We start from the raw sequence: 16197 nt of genomic DNA, 5'->3' as shown, positions 1-16197 counted from the left end.
ATATATGGAATAATATTATAATAATTATTAAATAGTAATTAATTTGTTTTAAGTTAACATATAATTAATAATATATTATATTAATTATATACAAGTATAAAGGAGAAAAATATCACACTATTGGTAAAAAAAACTTCGGATTTTCATCGACACTGATTGTTAATCCTAATATTTGTCAAATCTCGTTAGTCGTTTTGTAAAAGTCAAAACTACAGAAATCGGTGTTTGACTAAACTATTTTTTGTACCTAGGTTAGAAATCAATCTGTAAATGTCCGAAATTCAAATTACCGGTAAATCATATTATAGGTTAAAGTTTTCATCAGTATTCGTACTATACTACTATTACCTTACCTGGTCTACCATATCTTTATAGTTACAATGTTACTTTCATACCATTTCTATAAGTATGGTATACTTTTATACATTTTACCTGGGTACTATTCAGTTTTTGATATAAATTGGGTATACTATTACATACTTAGTACATATTATTATAATGTAAATAATTGTTTAAGTAAAGGTAGCGTACCTACCCATTACCCGTACTCATACGTAATATAATAAATACCGATAGTAATTTCATGAGAACCAGTTAATTGTTATTTAACTCAAGTAAAACGAGGTCTACTTTAGTCTTTAACCATTTTATAATGCAGTATTTATTATATTTTACCTACTATAAAAAAAGTTTATTACTCCTACTAGTATTAATTATTACTGATCACTAAATCACAATATAATTCCCTGCAGTTTATAAGGTAATATAGCCACATGTAGGTCATTATGCAGGCCGCGGGGGCGGTGGTAGAAAGGCATAGGTAATAATATATATACATTATATATTACCTATGTAGGAAGGATCGTGCTACAGGTTAAACAGTTATACCTTACCTCTAGTAACTACCAATTGTATTGCTTTAAGTATCGTTGTGAATCTCATATTCTGGGACAGTGAAACCATAAAGACTTTAATATACATATGTGCAAAAATTCCACCAAACAAATGTTGTCCGACTCTGTTCCTCCAATCTTCTAACCACCTAAACCAAAATAGTCTACATACTAGCATTGAATATATACTATATTACAATATTATATACTCAATGATACATTGATACTAGTACATAGATAACCATCGCCATTCCCCAGTTACCATTGAATACTATTTACAAACACTATATTTTTGTTGTATTCAGAACATTGGCAATAAATAATAATAATATAATATACTATCAAATCGATGTTAAATAATTTAATCCAAGAGTGAAGAAAAAATGTAGTGATTTTAAGATAATGATTTTTTTTATCATCTTGTTATTATTTTTTCGTGTAGAAGAAGTATAGGTAATCAAAAAGTTTCATGCAGCATTTAAACGAACAGTTATATAAATCAGAAATAAAGTCTGGATAATATTCATCATAATGTCTGGACATTGATGATAACTGATAAGACATTTTTCAATATTTTTTCATTATATAGTTGCTCTAAAACTACCGACAAACGTTGAACAATTTTGAAGTTATATCAGTAAACGTGATATTAAACGGAATCCGGTCAGAAACGCTTCTAAAATGATTTATGGTTGCTTTCAAAATTAATATCAACAACAAAACAGAGTACAAGTCTATAATCTGCACCTATATAGCTGAGCGAATGCCGAAGAGAGCAGACGAGTGCTCACTGCCCAACTCCAATATTTTGTATTTTGTCGGTCTTTTATTTTATATTGACATAACTACATAAGTAACGATAGTCTAAAATTTTGCTTATGCAATACAATATGTCAATATGTATATAATATATTATACAATACCTTGATGAATGATTTCAATACTGATTTTATCCAGAGTTTAAAAAACCTTGGTAGATATGGGTCATTCGGATTTTTATTTAAAGAAAATCTTAGTAGAAACAATACATTTATCGATATTATAAAACAATAATTATTTCAATCAATATATGCAAATGATTAGATTTGAATCCAGATAATGTAGCTGAAGAACGGTTTTAATTTTGCAATTTAGTATGTTTTCAAAAAATGTCAAAGGATCCTGCTGATTAACTTAAATTTAAATTCATTTAAGATTTATAAATATCACATAGGTATGCATTTCAGAATGTGGAAACGTGTAATAAATAAATTGAACTTATAAAAAATAGTCAAACAAAAATTTATAATAGGTTTATGCTTTGTGAATATTATCAATTGGAAATAACATTACAGCCAACCTGAATTTCAACGAGTTTTCGAAATAGAAAACGAGGAATATTTTGTGAATGATTTTTAATCAATTTTTAGTTTTTGACATTTAATTTGATGTACTATGTAGGTATTATTAAATTCTGACATAAAAATTGTTTTATTAAATAAAAATGTTTGTAATTGTATTATGCATTGTATTATACAATCAACCAATCAACCGACAATCACGCATAAACCATAAATATTTTTTTAAATTGTTGTTCAAACATTTTATTATACGGAATATGTATTGTTCAGTTAATAGAGACAGATAATTAGGGGCCCATAATATTAATCAGTAATCTTTAGTCCGTATAGCAATTAGCAATAGCTTATTTAATTATTATTATTTATTAGTTTAATTACGCATGGAGTATATAGGTATTTAAGCTATTATTCTAACTTCTAAAAGAAGTCTTGTAAAGAATAGATGATACTTTTATTTTGTATTCAGAATATGCATTTGAAATTTGAATAAACAAGTATTTAAGTATTCCGAATTCCGAGTACGTATTCGAACACATTTAAAAAAAATATATTAATCTGTATACAAATTAGAATACTTTTTCGAGTATTAACTAATATACTATATATAATATATTTTTCCCCCGCAATAATAATATTCGTCAGTTTTGTAATATTTGGAAATTAACGAGGGTCAATCATATTTTATTCAAAGAGAAAAACTATTGTTTATAACTTATAATGTGTCCAATTTTTAATAGAAATATATATAAACTATTTTTCGAGTTCAAAAAAAGTATTTTTTAATGAATGAAAAAAATTTTTTATCTGTATATCATAATATTATCTAATATCTAGTACCAACTACTAATATTATTAGTATTATTTATTACCACTATTCTATTTCTATAGTACTACTACTCAGTGCCGTAACTTTTTATATTAATTATCGGCAGTATGATTGTATGACCCCCCCCCCCTCTCATGAGCACGCCCATGGGGGTGCACACATAATATTGTATGCATCCCAGTCAAAATATAATTTTTAAATAATCAGATTAGTATGCGTCAAAAACACAGTTGTACTCTGTACAAAAAATGCCAGTAGGTACATTAAGTCATAATAATATATGGATTGTATTTAAAATCAAACCGATCGGCTCAGTACGACTTAACGGCCCTAATAGTGATCACTCCGGCGGAATTGTGGTACTATACTACTACACTACAACACGGGCATGGTTCCCATGTGTGCGACTACGTTTGTCGAATGATATAGGGTGGTATAAGGGGTGGCTTGCGTTTGTGGTGGATACGAAAAATGCCGCGCTTCCGAAATTGGGTCAGTGCTACGACGTCACGATCGATATAGACGGCAGAATAGATGCACGCACGCCCTCTTAATATCAACCGCGGTACTACCGTAGACAGTGCGCTACAGTCCGCCTTATCAACACAACAACAAATCACTATCAGTCTCGTCTCGCAGCCTGTGTTTGTTCAAAAACCTCTCGGCTCTCGGTCGGTTGAGTCCGTTTGGATTACTATTAACTAGTCACTTGTAAAGTTACAAATTGCAAGTTATTCGTCCGGTTGTTTATTTATTATTAACAGTGGATCTCGTCATCCGCCGTTGTAATTCGTTGGTACTTCACGTGTGTACGAAAATCAATGCGTACATACTCGAGGGAATGAATGATAACTGTATGATACATGCAATACTGTAATTCGGGGTTGGCGCCCGACGTTCCGAATACTTGGAACTCGCTCATCAATATGTACCGATGATATAGACCGCTAGGTAAGTGTACATGAAAATCGAATCGTAGATATTCCTAGCGTCTGGTCTGCACAAGTTTTCATTGTTCCTTGACGATTTTACAGAATTTTTACAGAATGATGCATTCGTCATGTGGCCACTTCAGTCTTATACAGGATGGCTGTGGTGCCATATCATCGGCCAAAAGTACCGTAGACGCTGTACCAGTGTTCACCAAAAAGACACCAAATACTCGAAAACCAAATATTCCAGACGACGAAGCAAAAAACTTTGATATCGTCAGAGCTACTCAGCACGGGCTGTTGAACCGGTGTAAAGAAATAATTGAAAGTGGTTATGATATAAACAAACCAGATCCTCAAAATATTTATCTCCTACATTGGGCCGCAATTAACAATAAGATTGATTTAATTAAATACTTCATTTCAAAAGGCGCAGCTGTGGACCCTGTTGGAGGTGATCTACGAGCAACTCCATTACATTGGGCGACTAGGCAAGGCCATTTATCTGTAGTAGTATTATTGATGAGCAAAGGAGCAGATCCGTGTTTTTATGACGTTGAAGGACGCGCTTGTTTGCATATTGCTGCAAACTTAGGTTTTACAGCAATTGTAGCTTATTTGATTGCCAAAGGTGTAGATGTCAATTTACGAGATAAAAATGGAATGACTGCTCTCATGTGGAGTTCGTATAAGTCATTAGGACTTGATCCAACTAAACTTTTAATAACCCTTGGTGCTTCTATGTCCATACAAGATGATGTGCATAGGAATACTCCACTTCATTGGGCACTGATTAGTCGGAATCCAACAGCCATTAGTATTCTAGTCATGAGAGGATCGCCATTGACAATTAGAAATTCAATAGGATGTACAGCTTTAAATTTAATTCATGAGTCAAGATCAGAGGTGTGGATAGGAATGAATACACTTAAAACTGTGGATGATAAAATGAAACCAAAGAATATTTTATTATTAAAATTAAATGAACAAACTATATCTACTTTAATCGTTTCTGTAGCGTTTTATGTGATTGGATTTGTATTGGACTCTCACATGATATATGTAGCGAAATTATGTTGTTTGATTATTGGCTATCTCATTATGTATAAGCTAAACCGTACATATGCATCAGTATCTGAAACACTGCCTGTGTCTGTTTATCTTGCAACAAAATTTTGGATGTACGTCACTTGGATATTTTGGATATTACCCATCATAAGTTTCTGGTGTTCAGTTGGTTTTTTTGTTACTACGTCATTGTTGTGGTACAACTTTATGTACAGTTGGAATGGCAATCCAGGATATGTGCCAAATACTAAAAATGATCAATATAGTGCTATCATTGAACTGGCTGAAAGCTCTGGATTTAGTCCGGATGTGTTTTGTAGTACATGTTTGATTAAAAAGCCAATCAGATCAAAACATTGTAGTATTTGTAATAGGTAAGAATAGTAAATTAATTATTGTATAGAACAGATTAGTTAATATTTATTGTGTTTATGTTTATAGATGTATAGCAAAGTTTGATCATCATTGTCCTTGGGTGAACAATTGCATTGGTATTTCAAATCATCGTCACTTTATTGGATATCTTATATCACTACTTGTAGCGTGCGGTTTTATTATTTTTGGAAGCATAAAATATCTAAATATGGCAAATCACTTTAATGAGCAAACTTTTCATTATAATATATTTTATGTCATTTGGGAAGTTCTCATATTAGATTCTTGGGTCAGTTGGATTATGATCAATGCTATTTTACATTCAATTTGGGTATCAATGCTGTTAGGATGTCAGACCTACCAAATTGTCTGGCTCGGTATGACTACTAATGAACGTATTAATGCTGCACGTTACGAGCACTTTATTCCACATGGAAAAGGATATAAGAGCCCTTACAATCGTGGTAAATGTCAAAACCTGTTGGATTTCATCCAGTGCCATTGTCTTCGTTCTAGGTTTTTAAATGAGAAAGTATGGTTCAATTATTGTGACTTTGAAGTTTTTACTGAAATGGAATTGAATTTTTCTGCTGTAAAACCTGATTTGGAATATGTTTAAATATTTTGATTATATTTTCAATTAGCAATAAATTGCAAACTACTAATTATTAATATTAATGTTAACATGAATAATAATTCAATATTATTAAATTTTTATTGTATGTTTATTTTTTTCTATGTGATTTGGCTTAATTTCAATAATTATTGTACTGTATAATATGTTAAATTTTGTAAAATTCATAGTATTTTGAACCCGATTATGTATGAGAACTGATTAAATTAAAAAAATAACTCTTAGCTTATTTTTTTTCACTTATTATTAAATAAAAACAATTAATTGATTATTTATTGATTTAATGTTTTGAAATTGTATCTGCGATTTTTATCAATGAAAAAGTTTAGTACTGTAGAAAATAGCTAATTTGTGGCTAGCTGCTAGCATATCAATCAATAATTGTATATTTGTATTATTTTCATGTATAAAGTATAACTATATAAATATAAATTATTAATTTCCGTTGATGCCATGATTCATAAGTATCTAATGACTTGGGTCTGTAAATTTGTATAATTCTATTAGACTGAGCAGAGAGATGAATGTATTGGTTTTACAATGATGTGTGTGTGTGTTTTTTTTTTGTGTTTATCATCACCTTTTAGGACAGTAAAAATGCTTGGATTTTTTTCAACAGCATATTTTTTGATAGGAAAGCGAATCTAGTTGGTACATTGGGGATTCAAAAGTAAATGATTCCCAGTAGTTTTCAAAAGCACCAGAAATACAAAAAAAAAATTAACGAAAAACGGAAATATTTATGTAAAATTGGTTATTGGTGTAACTCTAAAACAATTAATGACATGACATTTTTACTGAATGTTTATATTAGCATTTTTTTTACACCATAACATTTTCAAAATATTTTGACTTTTTTTGAGCTGTTTACGGATATTTTAAGCAGGGACCTTAGTGATTTTTTTCGGTTCTGGTTCCGGTTCGGTTCTTAAAATAAATAAATGATTGGTTCCGGTTCCGATTCCGGTTCTTAAAATTACAAAATAAGGGTTCCGGTTCTTACCGGTTCTTAAATATGCATTTTTTCAAATATTACTTATTGCTTTTTAGGTAGATTTTTTATTCAGAGTCATAACTTGGCCCAGTTTTGTAAAAGATACGTTTAAATTGCATTTTAATAAAGATACAAAACACAAATACATACATTCAAAAAGTATTTAAAATACATTTCAAATAATTTTAAGAAAAAGTATTTAAGAACAAATACAAACACTTGGCATGAATTAAAATATAAATTAAAATATAATGTGTCAATGTGTGAGTGTGATAATGTAAGACAGAGTTATAAATAACTATATAAATATTATTATTCGTAGGTATTTTGTAAACATTCGTAGAAAAACTCACACAAATTGTTATTCGATTATTTTTGTTATATTACAAATAACAACCCGTAGGTATGTGTGTAAATAAATCATTGTTATTATTAATGATTGTCGGTCGTAATTAATACATAATACAATACGATTATTTCGAATTAAAAATTAAAAATACCATATATTATGTACAAAACAAAAATATTTCTATGAAAAATAATTATTTGATTACCACAAAATCCCATTTAAATAAAATATTCAATTATTTGAAATACAGGACTTTTTCTTAGAACCGATAAGAACCTAAAAGATCCGGAAAACTTATTATTCATTAAAATCCTAGCTAGTTTAGGAACCTGGAAAAGGTTTCAAACTCATTGAGGACAAATCCAAAACTACCTACACAAAGTATATAGCTATAGGTACAGGTAGGTAGGTAGGTATGTTGATGAAGTGACGAATAAAAGTATGACAAATTCTCTAGATTAACCGGAAATTATATAATCAAATTTAACTGTTGATATGTGAATGCATAATATTATGCAATATCTATCGGAAGATAGTTGGTCAGACGGATCAATATTTAACTAAAGCCGAACCGTGGTAATTGCAATTTGCAGCCGGCCTGATCGAACTGAATACGCGGTGGTACTTTTTATTATGGATTGAGATAGATTTACTTTCTTTTTTCTAGTAATAATATATAAGTATCTACATAGTCACAAAATATTTAATATTATATATTTTACCTATGTCTAATATAGTAATACGTATCATAATATAATAATATGTAATAGCCAATAGGTTAAAGGTTCAAAGCCTATTAATATACCTAAGACATTAATATTTAATACCTTTATGCGGTTATAATATGTCCTTATGACCTTATTATCTATAAATGATGACTTAATTATGGAAGTTAAAACGAGGAGCGACTTATTATAGGTAAGCATAAAGTAGCTGGTGCTACTTGATTTTAAAGGTAAGCTGGTATTAGTCATTTTGTAGATATTAAATCTGGTTTGTCAAAATGTATGAATAAAGAAATATGAATTCATAAACTGTTTAAATGTTAAATTATTTCCTAGTTTACTGTATAAGTAACTACATACGAACGACATAATTACACTATTTTCACTTTTGTTTACCAGTTTAGACGATATCGTGATTTAAGTATTTAACGTGTTTTTATAATTTAAAATCATTGGCTTTTGGCAAAGACAGGTATGAATGTATTTATTGAATATTTGAGTTTGAATTGTATAGAAAATTGATTTCTTATATACTGGATTGTACAGATGAATATTGTGTCATTGTTAAAAATAAATTTATATTATCTACAACAACTGTGCCAGTAATAGTGTGTGTAGGTTTTAATTTTTAATAAGGAATTTTAAGTCTATGCAGGTATAGGTACTTTTATATTTATTAAAGATATTTCCTAATACGCATAAATTATCAATTACTACAACTGAAATATACGATATATGAGCAATTGACTTCGATATAAACCGTGTTTTTAATTTTAAATATTATTAATTATTATGAACTTTAGTATTCTTAGGTCAATGACCTATAAATTATAAATAAATTCAATTTTAGTCAAATTCAAAAGAGTGTGGGCGTGTCTTTATATTTGATGTCTTTACACAATACCTAACACTGAAAATACAATTCTTAATAAAGCTCATAGTCTAAAAATAACAAATCACTGTAACCATTTTTATTCTTTAGAATTTACATTAGGTAGGTATTGGTATTTTAAACTTATTCCTCGAGGACTTCGTCTTTGGTTACAAAACAATTATAAAAATATGTAAGTATAACTTATGCATATAATATAATATTTATCTAGTCGGAGCGTAGGTTTATACTTTGGCAATACACGATTGACACGTGATTGACATATGCCACTGGGCACTGACACTGTCATGAAGGAGGTACTCAGTAACCCTTTGTTAAATTATTATACCTAACTGTTGGGAACTCCTTTAAATATTTATACAAAATTATATTTAATGAGTGAAAATAAACGATTTTAATTATACAATATAATATATTATGTATAAGTAAGTACCTACATGTAACATGTTACTTTATAAGAAACATGTTGGTAGGTATAATAAATAATAATGAAAAATATGTTTGTATAGTTTGATTTAGTATTTTTAATTATTTAAACTTTGAAGGGTATTAACATAATAAAAAGTAAATTTATTTATAAGTCATTAATTATTATGTATTTAACGGACAGCAGCTAACAAGTACCTAACAACAAATACATTTTTGTTGTGTAAAGGCGCGTGTATTTATAGCTTTTAATTTAATTATAGTAGGTATTCTCTACTTATTCCATTTGAAAAATGTGTCAAACCAAAATAGAAATAAGTGAAACACTTTTCTTCTAAATTAGATAGGTAGGTGTATGATGTAATCATTTTCTCAACTATCCACCTATTTGAATACTTGATTTGTGAGGAAAGCACGTTTAGAACAGTTGGAAAAAATCGGATTGAAAAAAATGCAATCGGTTTGGAATAATTATTCATACTTACAGGAAAAACGCATTTTTCATAATTTTTTGTATTAATTGTAATATTTAATTATACATTTATTTCTTTTCTTAATTAGGTCATTATTGTTATCAAATAGTCATGTACTATTATACTGAAGTTTAAAAGTGCAGTAAAATAAAATGAGCAAATAATTCCGTTCAAATTAATATTAAAAAAAGACATTATGATCATCATCTCGATCGCATATAGGTAGGTAGGTATCTACTTACCTACTCTATCAAAGTTTATTATTATTGATATTATTTTTATAGCCTGCTGATATAGGTACATGCTCCGTTAAATCTTAAGTCTAGACTAAAACGTCCTATTATATTCGGGGTGGTTTAGTTTCCCGAACGTGGAAAAAACGTATACGGCGATGACCGCTGTCGCATAAGATTGATAAGTTACCACTTACCCGCTGGCCCTGGCTCATGAGTACCAACATTTTTTTCGCTTGTCGTTTGCCTTTTATCGTATTCTGATTGACTGCTGTAATCATGGTATCATTCACTACCCATGATCTACCGTGAAATTTTCAGAGTTGTGTCCATCTCCACTTTTGGACACGAGCAGAAGACACAACAGACGACGTAGCTGTGAAGCTGTGATACCGCGTTACAATATGAATGCGGATGGCGATCGCTTCCGACGAGCTCACCTTAGTTGTCGGCTTTCGGAAGACAGTGGGTATAAAATATAGAACCAGAATTCACCACCGAATTCTCACGGCAGAATTTACGGACGGTGAAAACTCGAAACATATTTATCGGCGAGTTCAGGTAAGGTTTTAAACCTACTCAGTCCAATCTATAAGCATGCGGACTAAGAGTAGAGATGGTACAATAACAATGTTAGAAAAAGATAGACTTTAACTTGGTTCGTATTTATACCCATCAATGATATCTATGCTGTGCCTCTGTATCTGTGGTCCGAACCGGACCGTCCGACCGATAAGACTATATTGCTTACGGTACGCGCTCGTACCGAGCGAGTTTCCGTTATTATTGACAAAAAAATAAATCTCATAAGAAATTAATTCTTCCTAATCATTTTTGGGAGGGTGAGGGTGTTGTCCCACTAGTTAATACCCCAATGAGTTTAATGAGTATGAATAAAATATGTATTAGATGCACTGATGTCAACAACTTTATTATTCACAGGCCCCATGTTATATTGCAATATACAGTTTCACGCGCATCTATGGCCATTATTAAAAAAAATTATTTACGTATATATAATAATGATTAATGTGGATATGGTTCTAGAATATTCTAGGAAAACATCGGTAAAATAATCACCGAGTAACGCGCTGTATTACGATTTTAAGAATAGTACTGTACTATGGCATATATATATTAAATATCAAGAAGGTACCAACCAATAAATCCACCTTGGTACCAACCTACCTAGAAATTCGCTAAACTAGACAGGTTTAAAATTACCCCACATTATCCCGCACCGGGATAATGAACCATGTAAATGATATGGTCCAAACATCCCAGTGCATTATTTTTCACACCGGTCTAGTTTATCGAATTTCTATTTTCTATCATGTGTAGTCTGTTCGTTTATAAACATTAATCAAGGCCACATTTTATTAGGTATAGGTCTATAGTATATAGTCCATCTTTAGTCTCTGTATCAATGTATCATATAACTCTATGGACTATGAGTACTTGTATATTCGCATTTGATGTAATACTGTATAGCATACGGTCTTATAATATAAGACCGTGGTATAGTACTATAGTCTATATAATATACTGTAATACAACCATAATGCGGGAGTGGCAAGTGTTGAAGTGTCATCCAATATTTCAATAAAATGTCACTGCATTGTTTTTGGTTGGCGGCGCAGCCCGAGCGTTGTATATTCTGATTTTTAATCATCATTACCAATTATGATATGAATTAATGTATTATTAAATATTATAAAATAATTTTATTAGGTATTACAAAATATGATATAATTCGAGATATAATTCAAGATCATAACTAATTAATCATAATATTATTTAATTTAAAATTTCCAAAATAGTGTCAGAAACACGCCCAAACAATGAGATGTTCACTGATATCTGTGGTTCCAAATTTTATAAAACGACTGTCGTTTTCGCGAGTTCCATTATAATACGAGGGAAATGTCAAGTATAAAGTAATTATATTATATTTTAGTTAAATTAAAATTATATTAAACAGTTAAAAAAATGTTCCAAATAGAAAATGGGGTTAATTTTTTTTTAATTGGTATATCTCCAAACGGATATTACTCATATAATTGCATACAATAATATTTTACATATTTTTTACTTTCCCTCTCTGGTTTCAGCTTAGCATATATTGTAAATATTTATATCATACAAATATTGAAGTATACCTACCCGAACTAGTATACACTGTATACATGTAACTATACTTATTCTCACGTATTATATTAAATACTTATCCTGTTCCTTCTAACTTGGTCAATTTTGATTTGTTTTAAATTATCTAAGAAAATAAGATAAAAAAAGCGTATTCTAAACATTTCAAAAATTAAATTACACAAATAACTACTTTATATACTGTATAGTGTATAGGTATATATTTTATAAATTTATTGAATTAACGCCATGTAGTTTATTTAAGTTAAGTTCACAGATTAATGGAGTAGTGAATCACACAATTCGGGATATTCTCGTTGCCACATCACTACCTAATCTTGGTTTAACTTTAAATATTCATAAATAAATAAAAACCTATATTTGCTCAATATTTGAAATTTAGACATATTTTAGAAATTTATTCTGCTTCAAATTATGAAATTAAATATAGATAAGTAAATAGTGATAGTTCACCAATAAACATATTAAGGTGGAAAACAAAAAAGTAATTAAGTAATTTAAATATTAGTTTTAAATACGAGTATCAGTATAATGCGTAGTCAATAGTCATTCAGGTATCTTTAATACTTTAAAGAACTAGGCCTATAATAGGCTATAGGTGAAAACTGAAAAGTTAATACATATATTTTGAAGCAACGAATATTCTCTGTTAGTGAACAGTAGACTGTTAGATCGTAGATACATGACATTTTCACCGGTTGTTTATATTAGCATTTTCTATGCACGATAACACATTTTCAAAAGATTTTAATTTGTTTTGAACAGTTTACGGACATTTTCAGTTTCCACGCAATTATTTTAGTTTTTTTTCTATGAATGTCAATAAAACTGAATTTGTTGGGTAAGAAAGCTAGAAATTTTAATACAAGGCTCTTCATATATTATTACAATGACATTTGAAAAATAATAAAAATCCATACAATTTTTTTATAAGCATTTTAAGTTTAAATCTTGACAAAATACGTAAAAATCATGAAAATTTACAAATTTATTTACATCATTCGATATTCACTCTCGATTTCTCATGTAACGGTTTTCTTATTTTGTTGTAATTTAAAAACAAATAACTGTAGATACATATACATGAAAATTTCAATGAATGTTTGTATTTTCAATTTATAAACAGCATACAATTTTGAAAATATTTTGATTTCTTTTGAGTTGTTAAAGGACATTTTCAGTTTTCAATTTTTTTCTAGAATTGTCAATAAAATTTTATATGTTGGGTAAAAATGCGTGAAAATTTAATACGAAGCTCCTGATATATTGTTATTATAGTGGTTGAAAAATATTAAAAATACATAGGCATAATTTTATTTTATAAGAATTTAAAGTACAAATTTTGACAAAATTAATCAAATTTAAAATTAAATAATTATTTTGCAGTTAAAAATGGATAAAATGTTCAACTTTTATAGCTAAGGATTGAAAATTTAAAACAAGGTTCCACGTAAATAGGTTATATATAAACTTCTTTATAGTTTATTCACAATAATATCATCAAATATACAAAGTATTAAAATAAGCTGAAACCGTTTTCGCTCAGAATCGTTTTTCTTATACAATAATATTTTATCATTGAATTCAAATTTAACACTATCCATAACAGTGACTCAATTGTAACCTACTGTACAGCAGCTAGTCCACCTTTTTGTTATTTTACTGTTGTTTTTTTAAAAATATTTTTTGAAAGAACAATTTTTTACAACTACAATATATATTTTTTTTTTGGTCATTTTTATAATTTATGCATGACCATTTTTTCTGTTCGACTAATTTTTTCGTGACCAGTTTTACTTTGGCCAATTTTGTACTTGGTCATTTTTTTTGCAGCCATTATTACCAATTACTATATAATATACCTTTATAGTATATTACCTAATACCTATATATATATATGCACTGCAGATTTCTGTGCTATTACACTAATGTAAATATCAAATAGCGTAAACAGTAGACATACTATACGATTATAGAGACATACTCGTATATTTTAATCTGACTATCTGAATTATAACGCATGTCGTTTAGGGGTTATTTTTTGTAATTGTTAATTTATATAGTTGCCTACTGCGTGCGTCAGTGTTAGTCGACTAATTTTAGAGGCACGATCGGATACGATTTTTATTCACGGAAAAGGATGAAATTTAAGCTCCATTAAAATACAACGAGAACAAAAAATGAATGATTTGTATGATGCAAAATAAAATACTATTTATACGGGTTGGGAAGATTTATTTTCCATATAGGTACCTACTGTAGTATACAATATTCATCACCATTCCTGTGTGTTTAATATAGTATTAAATATTTACATGAATATATGATGCACCACTGACGGATTTTGTATTTCCATTTTCCACGATATCAAAAGCAAACAAATGAGGTACGTTAAAAAGTTTAATGATACGAGTAGCTTTTAAAAAGGACTTGATATACATGCATATACGTATAGTGTATACTATAAACGCATAATAAATAATATCAGACATTATTTTCTGGACAATCTAACGCATTAAAAGAATCGAATATTTATAATGTAAATATAATGACTATAAAAGAGCGTACACGAAACATGATTCACGAAACATACCCAACCACATTTTAGATTCTGCGCGGAGAGATGAATGTATTGATTTTACAATGATGTGTGTTTTATTTTAATTTTTTTTTTTGTGTGTCTCTCATCACCTTTTAGGACAATAAAAATGCTTAGATATTCTTCAACAGTATTTTTTTTTGATAGGTAAGTGAATTTGGTACTTTGGGGGTCAAACGTAAAAAATTACTTATAGTTTTCAAAACCTGAGGGGAAAACAAAATACAAATTATTGAAAAACGGGAATTTTCACGCAAAATCGGTTTTCAATTCCCAATTTTTTTATTTTTTTTTTCTATAAATGTTAATAAAATTTTATTTGGTGGGTAAAAAAACTTGTAAAATTAATACAAGGCTCCAAATATATTGTTACGATGACATTTGAAAAATATTAAAAATGCATATGCAGAATTTTTTTTATAAGCATTTAAAGATTTTGACAAAATACTAAAGATTCCTCATAAGTTCGTCTACCTTTATCAAAAAAAAAATGTCTACCTAAAAGTCAAATTAAATTTTATGAACGTTTGAAGTTCAAATGTATATAAGATTGGATATTCACTCGATTTCTGATGTACCTAGCGATTTTCTTATTTTGCTGTAATTCAAAAACTAATAACCGTATAGATACTTGAAATTTACATCATATGTTTATTTTATCAATACCTATATCTGAAAAAATTTTAATATATTTTGAGTAATTTTGAGATGCTTACGAGTTATGGATATTTTCAGTTTCCAATATTTATAATTTTTTTTTCTATAAATGTCAATAAGATTTAGTTTGTTGGGTCGAAAAGCGTGAAAAACAATGCAAGGCTCCTGATATATTGATACAATACTAGTTGAAAAATATTAAAAATACATAGGCACAGTTTTTTTTTATTAGCATTTAAAATTCAATTTTTGACAACATTTATCAAATTTTAAATTTTAAAATGATTTTGAGGTTAAAAATGTATTAGATGTTTTACTTTTATAGTTAAGGATTGAAAATGTAAAAAAAAGGTTCCACGTAGGTAGGTTATTCTATAACCAAAAAATCTCAAAAATATATTTTTTTATAGTTATTATTATTTTAGATTCTGAGTGAAACGATGAATGTATTGATATTACAATGATGTGTGTTTTTAGATTCTGAGTGGAACGATGAATGTATTGATTTTACAATGATGTGTGTTTTTTTATTTTTTTAAAATTTTTTTTGTGTCTGTGTACACGATAAGTAGTCGAAATAATGCTACGATTTTCAACTTTAGTATCTTGTTCGAT

The 16197-nt window shown here is 28.8% G+C and overlaps 2 protein-coding genes across 4 annotated transcripts in view; one reads left to right on the top strand and one right to left on the bottom strand.

The window, feature by feature from the left end:
* Positions 1-16197, bottom strand: part of LOC100166529 (rho GTPase-activating protein 100F) — a 38384-nt gene that overhangs the window by 13413 nt on the left and 8774 nt on the right. The gene's annotated exons all lie outside the window — the stretch shown is intronic.
* Positions 3369-6532, top strand: LOC100168591 (palmitoyltransferase Hip14). Its single transcript, XM_008183881.3, has 3 exons — positions 3369-4010; positions 4094-5433; positions 5501-6532. The coding sequence occupies exons 2-3, from the start codon at positions 4106-4108 to the stop codon at positions 6051-6053; spliced, it is 1881 nt and encodes a 626-aa protein (XP_008182103.1). The 5' UTR covers positions 3369-4010; positions 4094-4105; the 3' UTR covers positions 6054-6532.

Source organism: Acyrthosiphon pisum, chromosome A3, assembly GCF_005508785.2.
Source record: "Acyrthosiphon pisum isolate AL4f chromosome A3, pea_aphid_22Mar2018_4r6ur, whole genome shotgun sequence".
Lineage (NCBI taxonomy): Eukaryota > Metazoa > Arthropoda > Insecta > Hemiptera > Aphididae > Acyrthosiphon > Acyrthosiphon pisum.
The sequence above is the reverse complement of the archived record's forward strand: the minus strand, read 5'-3'. Positions and strand labels throughout refer to the sequence as shown.

Bases quoted from the DNA above. Each gene is read 5' to 3' on its own strand.
- LOC100168591 (XM_008183881.3), top strand. From the start codon at position 4,106: ATGATGCATTCGTCATGTGGCCACTTCAGTCTTATACAGGATGGCTGT. The intron at 5,434-5,500 runs GTAAGAATAGTA...TTATGTTTATAG, and splicing joins CATTGTAGTATTTGTAATAG to ATGTATAGCAAAGTTTGATC.